General features: G+C 49.6%; 1 protein-coding gene across 13 annotated transcripts in view; it reads right to left on the reverse strand.

Moving 5' to 3' along the window:
- Positions 1 to 22,342, reverse strand: part of MYO9A (myosin IXA) — a 206,150-nt gene that overhangs the window by 4,051 nt on the left and 179,757 nt on the right. For 10 of the 13 annotated variants that reach the window (XM_027767784.1, XM_027767791.1, XM_027767785.1 and 7 more), the window contains 6 exons: positions 21,623 to 21,728; positions 20,258 to 20,389; positions 19,229 to 19,352; positions 4,041 to 4,243; positions 1,294 to 1,436; positions 30 to 645 (listed from right to left, as the gene is read on the reverse strand). In XM_027767784.1, coding sequence (XP_027623585.1) covers positions 182 to 645; positions 1,294 to 1,436; positions 4,041 to 4,243; positions 19,229 to 19,352; positions 20,258 to 20,389; positions 21,623 to 21,728 — 1,172 coding nt within the window. In that variant the 3' untranslated portion in view covers positions 30 to 181. Of the gene's footprint in view, positions 1 to 29; positions 669 to 720; positions 1,052 to 1,293; positions 1,437 to 4,040; positions 4,244 to 19,228; positions 19,353 to 20,257; positions 20,390 to 21,622; positions 21,729 to 22,342 lie in introns of those variants that run through there. The other 3 variants (XM_027767789.1, XM_027767788.1, XM_027767790.1) reach the window with 3 other exon arrangements.

Here is a 22,342-nt window from a genome sequence, read left to right on the forward strand (position 1 = left end):
CGCCGCCCCCCCCCGCCAGCCCCCCCCAGCCGGCACCACCTCGCGGGCTCTGGAAGGGCCTGCTTCTGCAGGAGGCCAGGAACCGGCTGCCAGCCACAAGCCCATCGCCATGTGCACAGGCGCGAGCAGGGCACACGTAGGGTGGAGTGCTGCAGACGCGTGAGGGACAGGGCCTGCCAGCTCAGACCATAAACTCGCTGTTCCCGAAGAGCGCGAGCGGCTGCGTGGAGCTGCAGTCTGGGTCTACGGTTTTCCTGCGGCCAGACAGGACTGTCCCCTCGGGGGTCTCTTTGGTTTTCTGAGGTGAGTTTTTCACATTCTTTAATTTTTGTTTGCCCTTTTCGGGGTTGAAGGTCCCTCTGCTGATGAACTGAGGCCTGTCTTCCAGGGCTCTGGTCTGGCCTGGCAGGCCTTCCGTTCCTGGGGCCTCGGCAGCTGAGGCAGCTCGGTAGAAGGGAGATTTGGAATAAATCTGAAATCGCTTTCTGGTCCCGTGAGGCAACGCGGTGTTGGACAGACGCAAGGAAGAGACGGGCGGGTCCCCCGAATCCAGAGAGTCTGGCTGCTTTCTTAGCTGCTTTCGCGACTTACTCCACGGTTCAGACTTGCCAGCTGCCTTCAGAGAGCTGAGGGCTGAGCTTCTCTCTGGTGCAGGAGGAAGACCCAGGCTGTAAACAACAGTTTCCCTACGGCAAATCCCTGTGCAACACAGAGGTCTCTGTTCCCTCTGGAATCGGGGTGCGTGCGCTAGGGACGCGGGGGACCCGGGCTGACCTCCCATGCGGTCAGAGCTTGAGGAGAACTCACTGTCCATTTCCACATACCTCAGAGTCAACCCCAAGGGCGCCCGGGTTTGACCCTGGCTCCAGGAGGCCTGGGACAGCCACTGTCATTTATAAACTGCCAGGACATGCAGCAGGCTCTGTGCCCTCCTGAGATGGGTCACTCGGTAACTCAGTCCCGCCTCATGTGGGACACGATGCCCGCCAGCCCTCAGAGAATGGCCGCCAGTCAGCGAGGTGGCGTGGACCGTGACTGCTGGCTTTTCTCTCTGACAAACACAGGGAGAACGTCAAATTGCAAGAGAAACCGCATCACACCGAAGGCGGGTCTGATGGACAGTTGGTGTGTTCATCTCCAAACAGACGGGCGGCTCCTAGGACTAGGACTGCCACCTCCCATGTAAGGGCAGTGCGCTCCTGGAAGGGGCTTTGTAGTGGCGGGGGAGTCCCGAGGCTTCCTCTGCAAAGCAAACCTGGGGCCGTGGGCCGTGGCGCTGGCGTGCTCACTTACCTGATCTCTCAGAGACGGCGCCCTCGCACTGCAGACTCAGGTTTTCTGAGCTGTCAGCAGTCCCGATGGAGGCCTCCGACTCCAGGGTCTCGTCGTCAGAGGCACGGGGTTCCAGCACGAGCATCTCAAACGTGAGCTCCTCCCTGAGAGGGACAGGCAAGAAGCATCAGCGACTGAGAGGGAGTGGAGGGAAAGACCTGGGGAAGTCAGGAAGCTAAGTCCCGTTTCTTTTTCCTTTAAAGGACTATCTTATTTAACTTTATTTATTTACTTACGTATTTATTTTAATTTTGACCAGAGAGAGAGAGAGAGAGAAAGGGGAAGTGAGAAAGCAAGCCGCCAGGTCCGAGACTTGAACTGCGGTTGGCCATGTGGGAGTCCAGCGCCCTTAACCACCCTCACACCTGCCGGCCCCTTACATTTCTTTTTTTTTGAGAGATTTTTTGCTGCAGGACACGTGCTCACTGGAGAGAGAGACAAAGAGACAGAAAGCGAGAAACTGCGTCCCAGCAGGGCCGGCCACACTGTGATCCCTTCTCCATTCTCCTCTTGGAATCTTGGACACCCACGTACATGCGCCCGGTGTGAGTTTTAAGCCACTAGCTCTGGGACTTGAACTGCGGTCAGCTACGTGACAGTCTGGCAATGCAACCATTACGCCATCTGCTGGCTTATCTAAAGTCTCATTTCTTACTGTCCCCCTCAGGATGGTGACAAGGGTCTGTGCAGGGCTGAGATACGTGCACTGCAGGACAAAACGACAGACCGCAGACCTAGGATCAACAACGGCTGAGGGACGGGTGAAGAAGGGCCCGCGGCTGTGCACTCTCTGCGGCCAAAACCGGGAGATCGCGCTCTAACTCGTGATGTGCGGCGAAAGCACTTCCCCTTCTCTGGACCTCAGGGTCCTCACCCACCGGACACAGAGGTGAAAGCCGCTGCTCGCTAAGATCCTTCCGGCTCCTAAACCATTCTCCATGAAGCACCACCTGCTGGACACAGCCGGCACCCTCCACTCCGCCCCAGGAACTCTAGAGGCAGAAAGCGCTGATCCTCCTGCCCTGTGAGCTTCAGCCACGCTCAAGGCAATGTCTGCTCCTCCTCCTCACAGACCCACCCTGCCCAGTCACGCCCTCAACCCCTGAGGTCTGTCACTTGCCTCCAAACCTTGCTTCTCACTGCCGCTGGACATCGCCTGCCCTGACTCAGTGAGCAGCTCTGGGCACTCACCGTGGCCCCTCACCCAAAGCTCCTGACGCCGCCAGCAGCCTCTCATGACCTCTCCGCCACCTTACATAAGCGACTTCTCCAACAGCAGGCCCTGGGGTTTGCCACGCCCTGGAAACACGCCAGCTCTGCAGCCGCACTCCACTCTGCACACCTTCTCCTGACGCTTCTAATTCTCACAGCCCTTGTGGTCCATCCCCTCCCACCAGAGTCCTCCTGATTTCAACTTCCACCTCCCTAGCTTTGGGCCCATGGACGGGCTTCTAAGGAAGTCTCACCAATTAACTGCTGCAGCCCTAACTGTCATAAGCCACGTGTGTTCACTTCTCTGCAACTTTGCTCACACTTCCTTTTTCTGAAAAAACAAAAACAAAAACCCTTCCACTTTCTGGCAAACTCCGATTCATCCTTCGGTATCTCCCATACATGTCCATCAACGTGGAATTAGGTCCTGTTTTCTTCCAGTGAGCAACCCCAGCTCAGTGACCCCCACCTTCGCTTCATCAACGTTTCCACGGCCAAGCCCAGTGGCTTTTCTTTTATTTAATTGCTGGAAGGAATGTGCACTTACCAGGGAGAAACAGAGAGACAAAGAGAGGAAGACGGCAAGGGAGAAAGCACTCCCAAGGGGACACGGTCACACTGCAGTCCTTTCCCCTCACTTCCCATGCTGTTGGGGTTTGGGGCAGGCACACATGTTTTTAAGCCCCCAGATTCCAGGATTCAAGCTGCGGTTGGCCATGTGGGACCCTGCTCCTTTAACCTCTAGGCCAATCAGAGCTAGGCCAATTTTTTTTTTTTGAGAGGTTTTTGCTATAGCGCGTGTGCGCTCGCTGGACAGAGACAGAAAGAGAGGTAGAAAGTGAGAAATCACTCCCCAGGGGGGATGGCCACGCCACAATCCCTTCTCCTCCATTCTCCTCTCAGGATCTTGGGCACGCACACACACGCGCCGGTGTGAGTTTTAAACCACTGGGTCCGGCACTCGAACCGTAGTCGACTACGTGGGAGTCCAGCGACATAGCCATTACACTAACTGCTGGTCCCCAAGGAATTCTTTTTTTTTTTTTTTTAAATTTTTTTTGAAAGTTTTGTTTTGTTTTTTCTATAGGGTGCATGTGCTCACCAGAGAACAAGAGAGGAAGAGAAAAAGTGAGCTATCACCCCGGGGGGATGGCCATGCTGTAACCCTCTCTCTCTCATTCTCCTCTTGGAATTCTGGGCACGCGCGCACATGCCTGGAGTGATTTTCGAGTCACTGGGTCCAGGACTTGAACTCCAGCATCCGCCATGTGCATCCAGTGCCTTAACCTCCATGCCACCTGCTCTCCAGAGCCTGGAACCAATCTGTGGGGGAGGCTGGCCCTGACCTGTCGGGACTGCAGCCGGCCTGACTCTCCCAGTCAGCCTGTCCAGGACCGTAGCCTAGGGGATGGCCTACACACCCTGCCCTCCCTCAGGTGGGAAGGACAGGAGCAGGCAGGGGAGGAAGTGAGCGCAGACGCCCCTGGGACACACACTTCTCTTTCTGCAGGTTCTCGATCTGCTCGGTCAGCACCCGCTCCTCCTGCTGCATGGCCGCTTGCTGCTGCTCTGTGAGCTCAGGCTCCGCGGCTGCCTCGCGGGTCAGCGTCTCCTCCGGGACGTCGGACATCGAGGGCAATCGGACCACAACGGGTGAGGACGGACTTGGGAAGTTTCCTCGACGAATACGCCCCTTGCCCTGCAGAGGAAAGTGCAGGTGAGACAGTGAGGGCGCTGGCTCCACGCCGCCCATCCAGGACAGGGAGGGGCAGAGCGAGACAGACACGCCCCGCAAGGCCCAGCGGCACCCATCCGACATGCTCAGGCTAGAATACTGTTGCGAGAGTGCTGGAGAGTGGGCACTCCATGGGTAGGGGTGAGAAATGACAGTCTCCTCACCTGGGCTGCACCTCCTCCCAACTGAGTTGCCCGGCACGGCCACTGACATGTAACTTCCTCGCTCAAGTGAAAACAGCTCTGCGGCCACACCAGCCCCAGGCCAAGTGCCCACCAGCCATGGCAGCCGGTGCCGCTAGGGACACTCTCGCTGCTGCGGAAAAGCCTGATGGGCAGAGGGCTCTCTCCCTTCAACTTCGGAACACACTCTCTTCTAGGGAGACTAATGAAATACGTTGTATAGCTTATCTTGTAAAAAATTAAAAAAAGCAATCACTTCTATGTCACATGGTACTAGTGAGACGTAGCTTCTGTTTTTTATATAAGAGGGGAAAACAAACATCCCATTGTTTTTAAACCGATCACCTATCTATGACTTTAGCTTCTGCTAGTGGCAGACCAGGATTTTCTTAGAACTCCAAAGAACTAGACCAAATATAAAAGCCCAACATATGCTTGAAGGCCCTGACAGTTAACTGGGCGGACCAAGGAGAGGCTAGCCCGGGGCTGACTGCCAATGTACACTTCAGACACGGAAGCTCAGGGCCCGAGCAGAGCCCGACAGGCTGCAGCTGGGCCAGCAACTATGAAGCCCAACCTGTCCTCCTTCTGTAAAGGAGACCCCTGAAACGTCCACCCTCACTTGCTCACTGTCGGGGGTGCTCTGGCAGGCTGGTGGTGCCACAGAGGCCGTGTGGTCCACAAAGCTGCAAGGGTGCCTCTCTGTCCTTTGCAATGCTGATCAACTGCTGGAGGCAGGGGCCCAGGCCCACTGGCGTGTGTGGGCACCACCGGTAAAGCCGCTGTGCCTGACACCAAGCTCTTCAAGGTCTGCGTCCTAGACATCGGGTACTGACACTGCTGCCGTGTCTGCAGACCCCATAGCCTAGTTTCGAGTCATCTGAATGGTCCAGGAGACGGTAACCCCTAAGACAGGACCTAACTTATCCTAGACTGCTAGTGCTCTCGGACCTAGAAGAAAAATACTAAACATTCTTTGGAGAAAATCGATGCCATTCTTTGACTCAAAATATTTGCACAAGTAATTTTTCAAATACTATGTCTGATGCACAATCGAAGGTAACCAGTTGTAAAGGGAGACAGACAGTGAGATGAAAACCAGTAAAACAACAGGGAGCAGAACCCCCGATGACGGCAGAGACTGGCCACCAGACAGACTTGAAACGACCATGCTGAGACACACGAGGACACGCTGTGTTAGGAGCTGGGAGGTGAGGCCAGAATAGAAGCCCAGCACCCGCGGGGAGGAACGAGAGGGAGAAACTCATGAATGAAGGTGAGACAGAGGACCCAATAGAAAGACCCACCCCATCTGGAGCAAGATCCCACAGAACCAGTAGTGAAGGGACAATGGCAGACAGGACATTTTAAAAATCAGCTAAAGATACTAACCTGCTGAATTAAAGCTGCCTACCACCACTAGGAAAGCAAGAAAAAGGCCATACCTAGACATACCATTGCTAAAACCAAGGGAAGAGAAAATCTCCCAAGTGGCCAGAAAAAAACAAATAACTGCAAAAAAACGGAGCAGCTGTTATATTCGAAGCTTATTCCTCAACAGAAATTAATATTTAGAAGGCAAAAACCAGTGTTTTCAATGTTGAGAGGAAAAAGTAGCTGCAGTTCTAGGACCCTACCCACCGCGAAAACAAGCTTCAGGAGAGAGGGGCAGTGAAGCCCAGCCAGGCGCCAAGAGAAGAGCCGGCCCAGGGGACCTGCGCTGCAGAGCGCGCCAGCACCAAGGGCCGGCGGGGCGGCTCAGGGAGAAACGGGAGGCCATGAAAACAGTGACCACGCGAGGAGGGGAAAGTGAACACTGACGGCATGGACCAGGATGATTATGGGTTGCAGGCGAAATCACAGGTGACCACAGCAATAGCAGAGACTCAGCCAGGCAGTAGCTAAAGCTCTCTGAAGTCCTGAGTCACCTGGGGAAGACCAAAGGCCCAGTGAGCGTGTTTGGGTAGGTCACAGACCTGTGCTATGATCCTTAGGTGGACTACTAGAACAACAGTAAAAGAGAATAAGACATCTAACTAACACAAGAGAAAATGGAATAATAAAAAGTAGTCAGAAGAAAAAAGGCAATATAAAAACCAAAAAAAGAATATATAGCAGGTAGGACAAATAAAAAGTACATAATACAATAGCATATTTTAAATTCAAATATATTGGTAATTCCATTAAATGTAAACAGATTAAGTGCTCCTGTTAAATTTGGAAGATTGTCACCATGTATTTTAAGAAGAAACCCAACTAAGTGGCATTTACAAAAGATCCATGTACAACATATGGCTTCAGAAAGTTTGAATGTGAAACTACAGGGGAAAAAGATGCACCAGGCCAAAACTGGTGTAGTTAAAGGGGGCACAAAGTGGACTTAATATTACCTGTACTAAAAAGAGAAATTTCAGAAGGACAAAAGTCCAAATTACAAAGAAAAACCATTTCCAAATTTGCATATACATAAGAAATGGCTTCAAAAGTTTGGTTTTTTTTTTTTTTTTTTGGGAGAGATTTTTGCTATAGGGTGTGTGTGCTTGCCGGAAAGACAGAGACAGAGAGAGAGAAAGCGAGAAATCACCCCCCGGGGGGATGGCTACGCCACAATCCCTTCTCCTCCATTCTCCTCTCAGGATCTTGGGCATGCACGCACACACGCCCAGCGTGAGTTTAAGCCACTGGGTCGGGGACCAGAACCGCGGTCAACTACATGGGAGTCCAGCAACATAGCCATTATGCTAACTGTTTGCCCCGACTTCAAAAGATTCTAAGTACTGACAGAAATACTCAAAGAAATAGACACAGCTATAACCAATACCGAAAGAACAAGTGTGTACACATAACAGTAAAGATGTAAATCTCAACAACTGAACGCAAGTGATCTCACAGACGTACACGACTTAGTATCTATCAACTACAAGAACACTTACATATAGCAAGAAAACAGATTTCTAAGGGCGGAAATAACTTATCTGACCATTAAGGTAACTTTAAGTATTCTGATAGTGCAATTTACAAAGAGAACATTTTAAACCTTTTATATTCAGAAATTAAGGGAAAGAATTTTTTTTAAAGAATTATTTTAATTTTTTTTTTTGAAGTTGACCAGAGAGAGACAGAGACAGAGAGAGAGAGAGAGAGAGAGAGAGAAGGAAAGTGAGAAAGAAAAGCTGCCAGATTCAGGACTCAAACTGTGGTCAGCCATGTGGGAGTCCAGCTGCCTTAACCACCATGCCACCTGCTGGCCCCAAGAGAAAGACTTTTAATAATCCATGGTAAAAGAAGAACTCATGATGGAAATTAGAAAATGGTTTGAGCCAAAAGCTTTGTCTGTTGTGTAAGCTCTGTCTACCTGGAAGTTCTTGAATAAATGTGTCAGAAAAGAAGGAAGGTTAAAGGATCTATTTCAGGAAACCATATTAAACAACAACAACAACAACAAAGTAAACCTCAGAAAAGAGAAAAATACAGAGAAGAGTAAATAAATACTAGAAAAAAGGCAATCAAAGTCAACCTGTAGTTCCTTGAAAAGATGAATAAGTTTTAAATCCTGGGAAAACTGATGAAGAAAAAGAAGAGAAGTAACAAACACTCTGAGGCAGAGATGTGAAAGGGACAACACTACGGGCCTTACAGACACGAAAAGGCTAAGTGGCTGCGATGAACAACTTTACGTCGGTAATCTGAAATTGCAAAGCGATCCAATGTCTACAAAAATCCAACTATTTAATACTGTCAATGAATAAATCAAAATGTGAATAGTAGTAAAGATATTGGGGCCATAATCAAAACCTTTCTGGAAAGAAAATGCTAGGCCCAGATTTCACTGTCAAACAGGAACACACACATTCTTCCACAGAATTCAAAAAGAAAAAGTCTATTCCTCCACTTGTCTTCTAGCATGACCCTGATACCAAAATACAATACGTACACTGAAAGGAATTAACTGAAGTCCAATTTTTTCCATCAAGATAAGCCAAAGGAAGGCCTATCACGGGATGAGCTCCCGCATCAATACAGGTGCAAAAATCTTAACATCCTACACACGGAGCCAAGCAATATGCACAATATGATAAATACATAAAAAATGGGGCCACACATTGGTACAGTGGTAATCAACCGAGCCCACATCAAAAGGTGCGTGGGTGACACTCCGGGACCCCCTGACAAGCCAGGCGTGCCTGCGCCCGTGCCTGTGGTCCAGGCTGACGGAGGCTGCGGTGGACCATGGTATGAGAACCCAACTGCGGGTGCTCCTCATCTCTCTCTCTCAAAAAATAAAGTCAGAAATTTGGCTCCACTGGGGCTATATTATTAAAATATGAAAGATAACATGATGAATCTTTTAGAAGACAATAAAGATGATTCTCTTTCTTTCTTTTTTTTTTTTGGAGGGTTTTTTTTTTTTGGCTATAGGGCGCGTCGGCTCTTGAGAGATTTTGGCTATAGGGCGCGTGCGCTCACCAGACAGAGAGATAGAGAGACAGAAAGCGAGAAATCACCCCCCAGCGGGGATGGTCATGCTGCAATCCCTTCTCCTCCATTCTCCTCTCGGGATCTTGGGCACGCATGTGCACGCACCCGGTGTGAATTTTAAGCCACCGGGTCCGGGACGCAAACCGCGGTCGACTACATGGAAGTCCAGTGACATAGCCATTACGCTAACTGCTGGTCCCCTCTTTCTTTTTTTTTTTAAAGAGAGATTTTTGCTACAGGGTGTGTGTGCGCTCGCCAGAGAGATAGAAAGCGAGAAATCAGACGCCCAGGGAAGATGGCCATAGGCAATCCCTTCTTCTCCATTTCCTCCTGGAAATGGAGAAGCGCACAGGCACCCAGCCTGAGAGCCTGAGTTTTAACCCACTGGTCTGTGAGTTGACCCGTGGTTGCTTACACGGGAGTCCAGCGTCACAGTGATTATGCCATCTGCTGGTCCCTGAAGATGATTTTCATGACCTGAGGAAGCGAGATATTGCTTAAACACGATCCAAAAAGTACTAGTCCTGAAGGGAAGATATAAAATTAGACTACATTAAAATTAAGAGCCTCTGTTCATCAAAAGACAACTTTTAAGAAGGCAAAAGGCAAACAATAGAGTGGAAGAAGTATTTCAACAGAGTAACTGACAAAGGGCGTGGGCCTAGAATTCATGAAGAACTGCTACAGATGTTGGTCGGCACCCAGTTAGAGAAATGGTAAGAGCTTTTGATGGGCCTTCACGAAGGAGGGTAACTAACAGCCAATACATCATTAGAGTCATAGCGCAGAAACACACATTTTAAAAATCAGCAACACCCAGCACAACGGCTAAAATTCTGGAATCTGACAACCCGAGTGCTGGGGAGGAGGGGGAACCGCCGGGGACTCCCACGTACTGGCAGTGTTGAAAAAAGCCCTGGCGTTCTGTCTGAAGACAGCCATGCCCTGACCAGCAAATTCGCCCCTATCTCTCTCCTCAATAAAATCGCAGGTTCATAACCCCCCAACACGACCTGAGTATCCATCACACTGGGTGGGACTGTGACACACACCCTGGAACGCTGCACGTAACAACTGAGCACAATACAGACACATCTTACACACCTGGGGTGACTGAAGTAAACTGGTTACCAAGTAACATGCTAATTATTCCATTCTTTTTTTTTTTAAAGAGTTTTTTGCCTTACGGCACATGCACTCACAAGAGAGAGAGACAGACAGAGACAGTGAGAGGGTAAGTGTGAAATCACCTCCAAGGGGGGATGGCCTCACTGCGATCCTGTCTCTGTTCTCCTCCTGGGATTTTGAGCACATAAGCACACGTGCCTGGAGTGTTTGAAACTGCCAGATCCAGGACTCAAACCGTGCTTGACTACGTGAGAGTCCAGCAATGTAACTATTATGCCATCTGCTGGTCCCAGTGATTCCATTTTCAGAAAGCTCAAAAGTAGGCAAAATGATACTACAGTGCTCAGGGATACTTACTCTGGCAGCAAACAATAAAGAAAACAGACGTGATTACCCCCGAGGCCGGCTTCTGCTTACCTCCGAAGGGAAAGAACTGGGGAGGGGGCGGGCCTCCGGGGGCTGCAGAGACCTCGTCCTGCTGGGGTGTATGTGGGTGCTCACTTTCAATAAGGGGCTCACCTGCCTACTCATGCTTCTGTGCTTTTCTATATCGGTACCACAAAAGAGAAAAGGTCCTCTCAGAGTTCCTTTTCAAAGCCAGCTATTTATACACATATACGAATATCTTTCAAAAACTACATGATGAGGGCCAGCAGGTGGCGTGGTGGCTAAGGGCACTGGATTCCCACATGGCTGACTGAGGTTCGAGTCCTGGGTCTGGCAGCTTGCTTTCTCACTTTCCCGGTCTCACTGTCTCTCTCTGGTCAAATTAAGAAATAATAGCAAGTGAAATTAAATAAATAACTCTCATAAAAAGAAATAAGAATAAATAAAATCAGAGCATTCTTTTAAAAACAAAACAAAACAAAAAAAACCCACATGACGATAAACTGGCAAACTTCCCAGTTAATTTTGGAAGGACGAAGGGAAATATGCTGTCCCAGGAAGAGAAGTGCAGGTGGGCTTGGTCCCAGTGGGAAGCCAGGCTGGAGGGTGTTGCAAGGGCCCTGGGGCTGGACGTGCAGCAGTGGCAGGCAGGGTGAGACTGCCGCTCCACTCTGAGCGGGGAAGCCCCAGGGCTAGAGGGGATACGGAGAATGCCTTCGCCACAGAATCCCCGCCTGCAAATCTGACGAAGGGGACTTGGGTGGCACTGTGGCACAGAGGCAGAGCGGGGCCTGGGGGCGCCGACGCGGGGAGAAGGTCTGTTACGATGGGTCAGAATCATGCTATACGTTCTAGCCCTTTTGAACTATTTCTGGTGAAGCCGAATGAATAACTGAGACTTAACAGTGTATAACAGCCTCAGGGAGTTGGACAAACCTGAGCACTCTTAGTATCCATGTCCTAGAGTTCAACGAGGAGCTGCCTTCGTTCGGGGTCACACTGTCACCTTGCAACCTGGGCACTTCGCCCTGGGCTGGATAAGAGTTACCTAGTGGACTGCAGAGGATCCAAGAGCAGTACAGATCTGACCGCGGTTAGGAAGCATTGAATAGAGGTGAAAGAAAAATCAAAACTCCTAAAGCCCAGAGTGCTTTGACAAAGACCACAGAAAGCAACTTAAGAGAAGACATAAACTTGCAGACCACTTAAGTTTAAAAAACGAATGGTAAAAAAACTTGCAGACACATCAAATGACCAACATTAGGTTGGTAGGGCATTTTTCTCATTATTTCATCCAACTGGTTGTTTGTTTATATAACAGTTATCAACTATTAATTATACCCAGACACTACTGGATTCTTTTTTAAAACGTTTACTTATTGCATGAGTAAGAGAGACACAGACCCAGCACCCCAGACACAGTCTCGCCATGGCGATCCTCCCCTGGCCTCAGCCAGCCTGGGTGACAGGCACGTGTGCTCGGTGCACGCAGAGGTCTCCAAAGGGGAACCAGTAGCCCTGTGTGGTCTGCCTCCGGAACGTGTTTACCCTGAATTGCCCTAACAGACTTTAACAGCTTGCTCAGTTGACTGTCTTGAGTTTTACAGGACTCCAACCATAACCAGAACAATGGTAAGTCCCCTCTTCTTGAATTCGATAGCTCTGGCTCCTTCTCCTCATCTAACTGCATTAGTGGGCGCCTCTAGTCTGAGAGAGGTGGTAACAGTGGACACCCTGCCTCTCCTTAGTAAGCAAGCGGCTGGCTTCTGATCCATAAGGATGTTTTTACAAGAGATGCTCATGTGAGGGGGAGTTTTCAACAAGTTTATGGAAAATTCAGAGTATGGAAAACAATAGATGGGGATTTCAAACTTTCTTTGAACCAAAATAAAGTCCCACTTTCATACCATTTTCCATCAGCCTTTTGACGTTCCCCCATATAATTCTATCAGGAGCCTTTTTACTATGAAAATACAATTTCTTTCCACAGATCAACTAAAGTTGTGATTTACATGAACAGATACCCTACTGGGGCCAGCAGGTGGCATGATGGTTAAGGTGCTCGACTCACACATGGCTGACCGCCATTCAAGCCCCAGACTTGGCAGCTTGCTTTCTCACTCTCCCACCCCCTCTGGCGAGTGTAGGTGCCCTATAGCAAATTTTAAACTACTAATAAAATTAAGTAAATTTTAAAAAAGGGTAAGTGGAATCATTCTTTTTTTTAAATAAAGAAGTCTTTAATTTTTATTTATTACTATTATTTTTTAATTTGACTGGAGATAGACAGAAAGAAAGAGGGAAAGTGAGAAAGCAACCCGCCAGGTCCAGGACTCAAACTGCAGTCGGCCACATGGGAGTCCAGCACCACTATGCCACCTGCCAGTCCCACGTGGAATCATTCTTACGTCCTCACGTTAAATTCCTCTTGATCAAGGTTTATGTTTTTCTTTTTTTAAAGAATTACTTCATTTATTTATTTCAATTTGACCAGAGAGGGACAGAGAGAAAGAGAGCAAGCTGCTGGGTCCAGGACTCGAACTGATGCCACTTGCCAGTCCCAATTAAGGTTTTTGTTTATGATACTCAATTATGCATGCTAGTATTTTAACTCAAGACTTTAAGATTAATGTTCATGGATGAGCTATTTTTGCACATCTCTGTCTATATCACCATACCAAGTACTGTCTTTCTGGCTTTATTACAAATATTAACATGTTCAATTATTTTTTTGTCCCCCCCGAGAGATTTTTGATCTAGGGCGCATGCACTCACCAGAAAGACAGAGAGACAGAAAGCGAGAAATCACCCCCCACGGGGGGTGACCACGCTGCAATCCTTTCTCTTCCATTCTCTTCTTGGGATCTCAGGCACACACACACACACACACACACACACACACACACACGCCCGGTGTGAGTTTAAGCCACCCTATCTGGGACTTGAACCATGGTCAACTACATGGGAATCCTGCAACATAGCCATTATGCCAAGTGCCAGTCCCAACATGTTCCATTCTTTGGGTTTGGTACTATTAACCAATTTACAGAAGACAAAACAGAGGCGTGGAGATTAAGTGACCTGCCCGCACCAACATGGCCAGTAAACCAGAGCTGGGATTAAAACCCACGGTCCAGTCCAGGGTGCATACTGTGCTCCGCTACCTTTAGTACTTTTATACAGTTTTACCTTTGCTATTTGCAGAGCGGGACAGGGTGAGAATCAACATTACATTCTTTTCTTTTCTTTCTTTTTTTCCGGTTTTGCCATAGGGTGTGTGCATTCGTGGGAGAGGAGACAGAGACAGAGACAGAGAAAGGGAAGTGAGAATCACCTCTCAGGGGAAACTGCCACGCCAAAATCCCTTCTCCTCCGGTCTCCTTCTAAGATAGTGGACACATATGCACGTGCACCCAGTGTGATCTTAAGCACCCAGGTCCAGGAGCCTCACCGTGGTCAGCCACGTGCGAGTCTAGCACCTCACTGTGGGAGCTTGCCTTACTCTCCTGGTGAGCCTGCTCTGGAGTGAGATGGCTACCGTGCTATCTGGGCGTTGGAGAGTCCCTGTGCTGAGGAGCTAAGACCTTCTGCCAGCAGGCACTACAGGCCAGCAACATGGGGAAGCCGTTCTGAAAGCCGACCGTGCAGCCCCGGTGAAGCCTTCTCACAACTGCAGCCCTGGGAACATGCTCAAGCTCACAGCTACGAGCTCAAGAAAGCCCTGCCAAAACCACACAGAAGCTGCTCCTGAGTTCCTGCCACGCGGCTGTACGGGTTAATGATGTTCACTGTTATTCCAAGTCATCCGTTTATGGCAATCTGTTACACTGGAACCGGTAACTAATATAACCGTCGTTTCTCACGGGACCCTGACTTTTCACTGTGACCAATGATTACTCTTTCCTATTTGTATTTTAAGGTTTCTGTCATAGGACGCATATGCTCACTGGCGAGAGACAGAAACGGTGAGAGGGAAAGTGAGAGATCACCCCTGGAGGGGATGGCCTCACTGAAACCCCTTCTCCATCCTGTCCCTGGGATATGAACCACGGTGGCCATGTGGGAGTCCAGCACCTTAACCACCGCACCACCCGCTGGCCCCACCTGTCCTTAATTTTTTACTTGTGGATTTGTGCCTTCTCCATCTTTTCTTAAGAGTAGCTAGTGATCTGCTTTCCAACATTTTTGCTAGTTTACTGCCATGTTCCGTGTGAGGGACAGCGTGGCGAGCACACCCTACTGACGTAGTCCTCAGGAGAGCCTGACATCTCCATTCTCACCAGAGTCTAAAGGCGGTAACAGAAAAGATGAGTAGAAGATAAATGGGACTTCAAAAAGCTGGTGGAGTAACAGAAATATGAGCTCATTTGGGAGAAAAGTGGAAACCCACGCGCTTTTTTCATAATACGTTTTTCCACGAACTTTTTGAACACCTCGTGAATGAGGCTTCTGAAGAGAGTTCTGGTTTGTAATGGAAATGCTGTACTGTTCCTGGGAAAGGATGCAGGAATGGCAAGGCATGGTCGATGCGCAGAGAGACGGACACAGTATCAATGAGAGTCAGCCTCCGCAGCTGAGGACGGACGGTCAGACTCAGGGTCAGACTCACGGCGGTGATGCAGGAACGGGCCCCTCTGCCCGTAACACCAGAAAACCGTGTAGGAGAAGGCACGCGCTATCCTCCTGAGGGAGGGTCCAGACACTTCCCGAAGACCAAAGAACGCACACGTGACCGGGGTCTGTCTACGGCTGGGTGTGTGAGGTGGGGACAACCACCCGCCACCTAGAGGGAATTACACATAACTGGTACAGCGCAAATCTAAGAAGGCTAACCAGGAAATTTCACCAAAGCCAGCACTTTGGGCCAAGATGGAGATCACTCTGAAGTGTCTTCTGTTAAGTCACAAAAAATACGAGCGAAGGAATTAAATGACCAGACCACCTTTTGAGGAGTCTGCTAGGAAGAGACTGCTATCCAGGGTTTTAAAGATGGCTGCTTTGCATGGTGTGGTAACAGATTGGCCAGGCTATCTCAAACTCCTCACCCCAACGCCTGCACGTAACCATTTGTCAGAGAGTAAGAGAAGGTGAGCACTTTCAACACAGCCGGTGTGTGTGCTGCGCGCTAGCCCTCCTGCAGCGAGGTGAGCAGCTGTGTCATATGCACTGTCGGGCAGCGGTTCTCAAGGTGCAGTCCAAGGACCCCTGGTGGAGAGGTGAGAGTACGAGGGTGTCCCCAAGTCCCTTTCAAAGGGTCTACAATGTAAGAACGAACTGCACAACGATACTGAGATGCTGCTAGCCTTTCTCACTCCTTGAGAAACGCGCTGACGTTGAACTAAAGCAGCAGAGGTAAACTGCCAGCACCCGCGACGGGAATCGAGGCGGCGGCCCCAACATCATGGTAGTTACGTCTTCTGCTACCATGCATTCAACAGCTAGAAACAGTCACGTTCATTTCACGTCTTCAGTTAAGTGCCATTAGTTTTATTAATCCCGTTTTCCTTGGTGGGGAGTGTGTGAGTGTTTTAGGGCCTCGCTGTCACAGTCCTCCTGCCCCAGCACGCTGAGTAGTGGGACGGGACTCCAGGCCTGTGCACTGCGCAGACTCTTTCCTCCCATGCGGGCCATGCGCTCGCGGTCCTCCCGCCTCAGCCTCCTGAGTGAGGCTGGGAGCAGACACCCCTACCCCTGGCTTTGCAGGGCAGGGTGGGGCTTGAACCTGGGCCTCCGACGTGGCCTTGGCCTTCCAAGCAGCGGCACTGAGCGGGCACCGCTGCAGCTGGGCCGGAAGGTGTGAGTTCTGAGCTGCGGAGCTCACTACGACCTTTTCTTTGCAACTACAGCAAGGGAGACTATGATTTCAAATGAAAAAAAATGACCATATTTGGTATCAGTGATTCACTTGCAAGTTTTCAAATCTTAGAATTTTAAAAAACTCTGAACGATCCTGTGGATTTTACAGCTTCCTAAATGGTAAGACTCCTGCCAGTTGGGATCTGGCCAGAAGATGTAACCAAACCTTAGCGAGGACTGCCAACGCCCACAGCCGTGGGACCAGGTGGAGCGGAGGGTCGGCAAGGGACGCAGGAGTGGGTACGACCTTCCTGTAGCCCACTGACGTCAAGCCACAATAGCCAAGCTGGACAACCACGCTCAAGGCCTGCCACCACTATCCTGGGACAGCTAAGCTTTCACCCTTAACGTAAGAAAACCAGATATATCCTCCCTATAGTTCTTCCCAGTGTCAAGACCAAAGGCAGGAAAGGTCGAGAAAGAGGAAGGGCCGAGTGTGTGACCGATGGAAACCAGCCACCCACCCACAAAGTCCCGAGCCCCCGATTAAGGCCTGTTCTGCCCTGGGAGGAAGCAAGAACACTAGATCGGACTTACGATTAAAACTTGAATATGAAGAGAACCAAACCTTTTAAAAATTTGCTAAAGGGCATGTTCGCTTGCCAGAGGGACAGAAAGTGAGAAACCACCCTCCGGGGGGATGGCCACTCTGCAGTCTTCTCCTCCATCCTCCACTTAGGATTCTAGGCACACACGTACATGCACTCAGACTGACTTTTAAGCTGTGGTCGACTATATGGGAGTCCGGCAACTTAACCATTATACCATCTGCTGGTCCCAAGAACCAAATCTTAAATACTGAATGAGACTGCAGCATTTGAAAATGACCCAACAGTAACAAGAGGCTAAGAAAACTGACACCCAGTGGGAAAGGCAAGTCTGACATATCAGAGTTCAGAGGCAGATGCTAGACAAAACAAAACTGATTTGTACTTTTCAACAGGTTACGGCTCTTCAGTGAAACGGCTGAGCACAGAGGGGCAGTGTCTGAAATTAGTTTCCATGTGCACTGGCGTCCCCCCTCATTTCTGATAACCAGTGGGACTCAAGTGGGGACCAGCAATACACCCCTGGCAGGAGCTCTGTTCTGATGTTCACGTCTAGAACACGCTCTGTCCACGAGCTTGCTCTAACCTGCTGCTCTAGGAAGTGCTAGCAGGTCAGTGCCATCTCTCTCCATCGGGGGAGACACCACCAAGCCGGAGATGCGAATGAGCGTGTGAGCATTACTGGGGACGGGTGCTGGAGGCGCTGACAGCTATTTGAGACAGTCAGGCAGAGGAGGGGACGTGGCTCTCACAGCAGAAATCAACTTGGAGCCTGAATGCTAATGCTTTTCATCCTCACCTTTTAGTGACAACCGAAGAAGAGACCCAGAAAGAGGCTCATCTGACCAGAAGACAAACTAGCATACTGCACGTGAATGCTGTCTGACTGCATGACACCGAGGAAGGAGACAAAGGGTCTGAAGAGGGAGTAAGAGGAAGGCAAGTGAGGCTGGCCCTGAGTGGGACCGCAACTGCTGAACATGAGGGTGGACAGGCATGGGCGACAGACAGAGCGGAACAATTCCTGATGGATGAGGGACAAGGATGGGACGCGGCCGGGGCACGCGGCAGTGTTAATACATACCGAGACTGAACTGCGGGTTATGCTCATAAATCTAACTGCAATTAGAGCAGGTTTCTGGATTAGGAAGGGCATGAAAAGGAAAGCAGAAGGTTAGAATGCACATGTCACTGCCCCATTCCAAGAGAAGGCTCGCTCTTTCAGTGGACTGAATCCGTCCATATCCTGCAGCCCCAGCACAAAAGCACGGCCTGTCTACACCTGCTCTGAAAAGTGGACTCACAGTAAAGGCTCTCTTCCTCCCTGGGTGGGCACTAGTAACTGGGCTTCCTATAACCGAGTTCCTGAAATTCATACTACAGACACAGTCCACTTTTAAATGGGTCTCTGTTTCCAACTTCTAGAGAAAAGTTTTAGATCGGATCCTATGACGAGCTTGACCGAATACCTAACTGCCTGGAAACCGCCTATGCTTGAGTCGTTTTCAGAGAAGGCGCTGCACTTACTTAACCGACAGACTTCTGCCAAACATTTACTGTGCCCCAGGCAGGTTACACGGTGCAGGAAACGGCTATTTTAGTGCCCCTCTCTGAATGAACCACAAAGGCACGGGGAGTCTATCCGGGCCCCAGGACACAGGGCATGGTGATGGGAGGCCTGCTGAGAGAAAGGGCAGTGGCGAGCAGCAGCAGTTTCCCAGTTACTGAGGTTTCCCAGTTACTGAGACCCTACCGGTCCGCGAGAACTGCAGCTATCTACATAGAGCTCACTGACGACAAAGATACCGAACAATAAACCCTTAAAAAAACCCTTCATATGGTGACAGCAGACTCAGTAAAATCCCACCTCCTCGTGAGCCAATGAGTCACATCAAACTGCAATGACCGAGTTCTCTGGATTCTGAGAACTTGGCAGGACCACCAAAAACGACATGGGGAAGGTGGGAAGAGATGGTGGAAGAAGTAGAGAAAAAAATCCTTAAGTCACAAGATTTATACAGTGCATGACAATGGGTTAATTTTAACGGGAAATCAGGGTACTGTTAAATCGTCATAGTAAGAACTGAAAAAGGGGAAAAAAAGGCAGATTATTAAGTCGCCAACATTTTATTCAAGTACCTGATTACAAACACTCAGGTATTTGATCACGCACATTCTGTATGCATGACTAAAGAAGGTGTTCCCAGTCAAACGGTAAGTACCCATACATGCACTTATCCTGAGATCTGGCGACTTTGTTCACTTGCCCTTGTGGGAAGCTCTGAGGACAGTCCCTCTTCCCACCACACACGCACACCTGGAAGCCACGCAGGCCCCATCTCCCCGTGCTTGCACGTCTTGAATCTTACCATGGATCTGCGAATCAGCGACAGCCTGGTCTTTGCCTTATTTTCAGCAAATTCCAGGCTACTGATGTCTTTGAGACGAGCCTTGTATTTATTCATTTGCTCCACGACAATCAATTCCACACAGCTGGAACAGAGGGGAGAAAAGTGGTCAGAACGGAAATAAATCCAAGTGTAGTGTCCCAGACTGGCTTCCAAAAGGGAAAGGGAAGATCGCCAGCCCTGACTTTACGAGCTCAGAGACAAGATTTTGAATGGTGGTTTACCACTCGGCTGTACTTTAAAAACAGTCTAAGGGGAGCTTCAAAATGCGTGTCCAGGTTATGCCCCAGAGTAACTCAGACGCTCTGGAGATGGGGTCCAAGAAATAGCATTTTTTTAAAGCTCCTTTTACACTCAACATTAAGAAAGGAAGCAGAGGAAAACTGCCATGGAAGGAAAGCAGAGGTCCAGAACAAAAGGCCCAAGTGAAATGCAGGTATACTGAAGTATTACAACCAAAGGGACCCAGAGCCAAGACCAAAACCAGATTACAGGGAGATACAAAGTACGTATGATTTGTCAAACTGGAATTTTAAAGTCTATTTAGGATATACAAGCAGTTCTAAAAAAAGCCAGATTTGGGACCAGCGGCTGGTGTGGTGGTTAAGGCGCTGGACACTCCCACATGGCCGACCAGGGTTCGAGTCCTGAATCTGGTGGCTTACTTTCTCTCTTCCTCTCTCTCTCACTCTCAACATCTGCCTCTCTCTGGTCAAATTAAAAAATAAATGTACAAATATATAAAATAAAATAATTCTTAAAAAAAATTCTTAAAAAAAAAAAAAAGCCAGATTTAAAATGTAAGAGCCTTTAAAGCTAACGATGCTCAGTTAAATGAAATCTAAGCTTCCATCCTTAACATATACCCAGCGATCTTAAGAACTCCTGAATTACAGGCTCATCCAGTACGGGTGGCATCTGAATAAAGTGAGAATGACAGCATGGTCCAAGGCCCTGGGGTCGCGCAGGGGTGAGGGCGGCTGGCCTTACGTTGTGGTCTTACTGATGTCCTGCACGCTCTGCAGAGGGTCAGTGGTGTCCGGGCAGCGGAGAATGCAGGGCGCAAACACAATGGCCAAAGCGTTAGCAGACATCCGATTAGTGTCTTCTTGCAGAGCAATTCTAAGGAATAAAACAAACCAAAACAGTGAAAAGAGATAGGAGTAGGGAGGGAGGACGAAGGGATGAGTGGAAGACCGTGTGACCCTGGTTGATAACACTAGAAGGATGTCCACTTGTCCACGTGACACTGGACACTTCCCTGAAGCTGTGTCTTCCTCTCTGGAAAGGGTATGTTCCCTCTGCTTCTTCCTTGAAGCAGTTCAGGTCGGCAGACAGCGTGGGGAGGGAAATTCAGTATCCACTGCTCAAAGCCAACCCAACTGGAAGGGCAGTCTGAAGACTGCAGAGCAGAGACTTTAAGGGTTTTTTTTTTTTTTTTTTTTTGGGAGAGATTTTCACTGTAGGGCGCGTGCGCTCGCCAGACAGACAGAGAGAGACATAGGGACAGAAAGCGAGAAATCACCCCCCAGGGGGGATGGTCACGCCGCAATCCCTTCTCCTCCATTCTCCTCTCAGGATCTTGGGCATGCACGCACACGCGCCCGGCGTGAGTTTTAAGCCACCGGGTCCGGGACACGAACCGTGGTCGACTATGTGGGAGTCCAGCGACATAGCCATTACGCTAACTGCTGGTTCCCGAGACTTTAAGGCATTTTGAGACGGTCATATGAGGTATTCATCCAAGTCTTCCCAACTACTGCTGATATTTACATACAGGGCATGAGAGGCGGCTCCTAAAACCGTGATCGGCCAACTCTGGCACGTGATCCAAACCAGCTCCCATGAATTAGGGGGGGTTAGCAGCTTCACAGCCTCTGCAGTTTAGGAGCTTGGTGACGGGCTAAGTCACAGCAGCTCTACGAGGAGGAAGCCTCCCGTGGCTCGAGTGACGGCAGAGAAGGACCTGACCTGCAGTCCAGCTCAGGGGACTTCACCAACAGAAGCAAAGAATACGCACACCTGTCAGTATGCCAAATGGAAGGTCTTTTCATTTATTTAAAAGAATCCCGAAGAGGGACCAGCAGATGATACAATGGTTATGTCACTAGACTATCACATGGCTGACTGCGGTTTGAGTCCTGGGCCTGGTGGCTTCAAACTCACTGGGTGGATTTGTGTGTGTGCCCAAAATCCTGAGAGGAAAATGGAGGAGAAGAGACTGTGGTGTGGGTATACCCTCTGGGGGGGTGACTTCTTGCTTTCTAATCTCTCTGGCGAGTGCACATACCCTACAACAAAAATCTCTCTGTAAAAAAGCAAACTACTAGACAGCCCCCTGCCTCTTGAAGTTACCTGACTAGATGAAAAATGAGGCGTTCCAGGGTATTGAGATGAGTCCGAGAGAGCTGGTCAATCACCGAGTACACACCACGGACTGTCTCCTTCCTCTCCTGAAGGCCTGAAATCGGTAAAGAGCAGCAAGTGAGACGCTCCGTCCGCTCGCGTATGTTCCACATTCCTCCTGGACACACTAAGGAGCAGGGGAGGCTGCTAGAGTGCTAGGACGGGGCTGAACTGTGTGCAGGGGGGCAGCTCAGTCACCACGGAGCTCCGCTGCTCGAGGTCTGTGTTCAGTACAGGGAGCTGAAATCTACATCCCAACAGTCCTCAGTGACAGCAAGGCGGTGGGGACGGTCTAGGTTGTGACCCATTTTGTGGCAAACTGAATTCCCATGAAAATTAACCCACTGTCACGTACTCATAAATGCTCTAAGCTAAACACCTCTAAGTGGGCCTCCATCAATACCCCCGCACACTTACAGCACCAAGAAACCAAATCCCAGTGCCTGTGGGGCTCTGCGTTCAATAGTCAGCCAGCGTGATGTACTGCTTCACAGAGTAAGTGAACACAGACCCTAGGCTAGCACAGATCTGTTTTATGACCCTGGCCTCTCAGTATTTCTGTGAGAAGCAACGAAGAGGCTCAGACAACTTCCAGAACACTCATAGTTCCACGAGTCTCTAACAAGCTGGCCTTTGAACAGAGGACAGTCCACAGGCGGTTTCCTGCTG

Source organism: Tupaia chinensis, unplaced genomic scaffold (assembly GCF_000334495.1).
Source record: "Tupaia chinensis unplaced genomic scaffold, TupChi_1.0 Scaffold144682_1, whole genome shotgun sequence".
Taxonomy (NCBI): domain Eukaryota; kingdom Metazoa; phylum Chordata; class Mammalia; order Scandentia; family Tupaiidae; genus Tupaia; species Tupaia belangeri.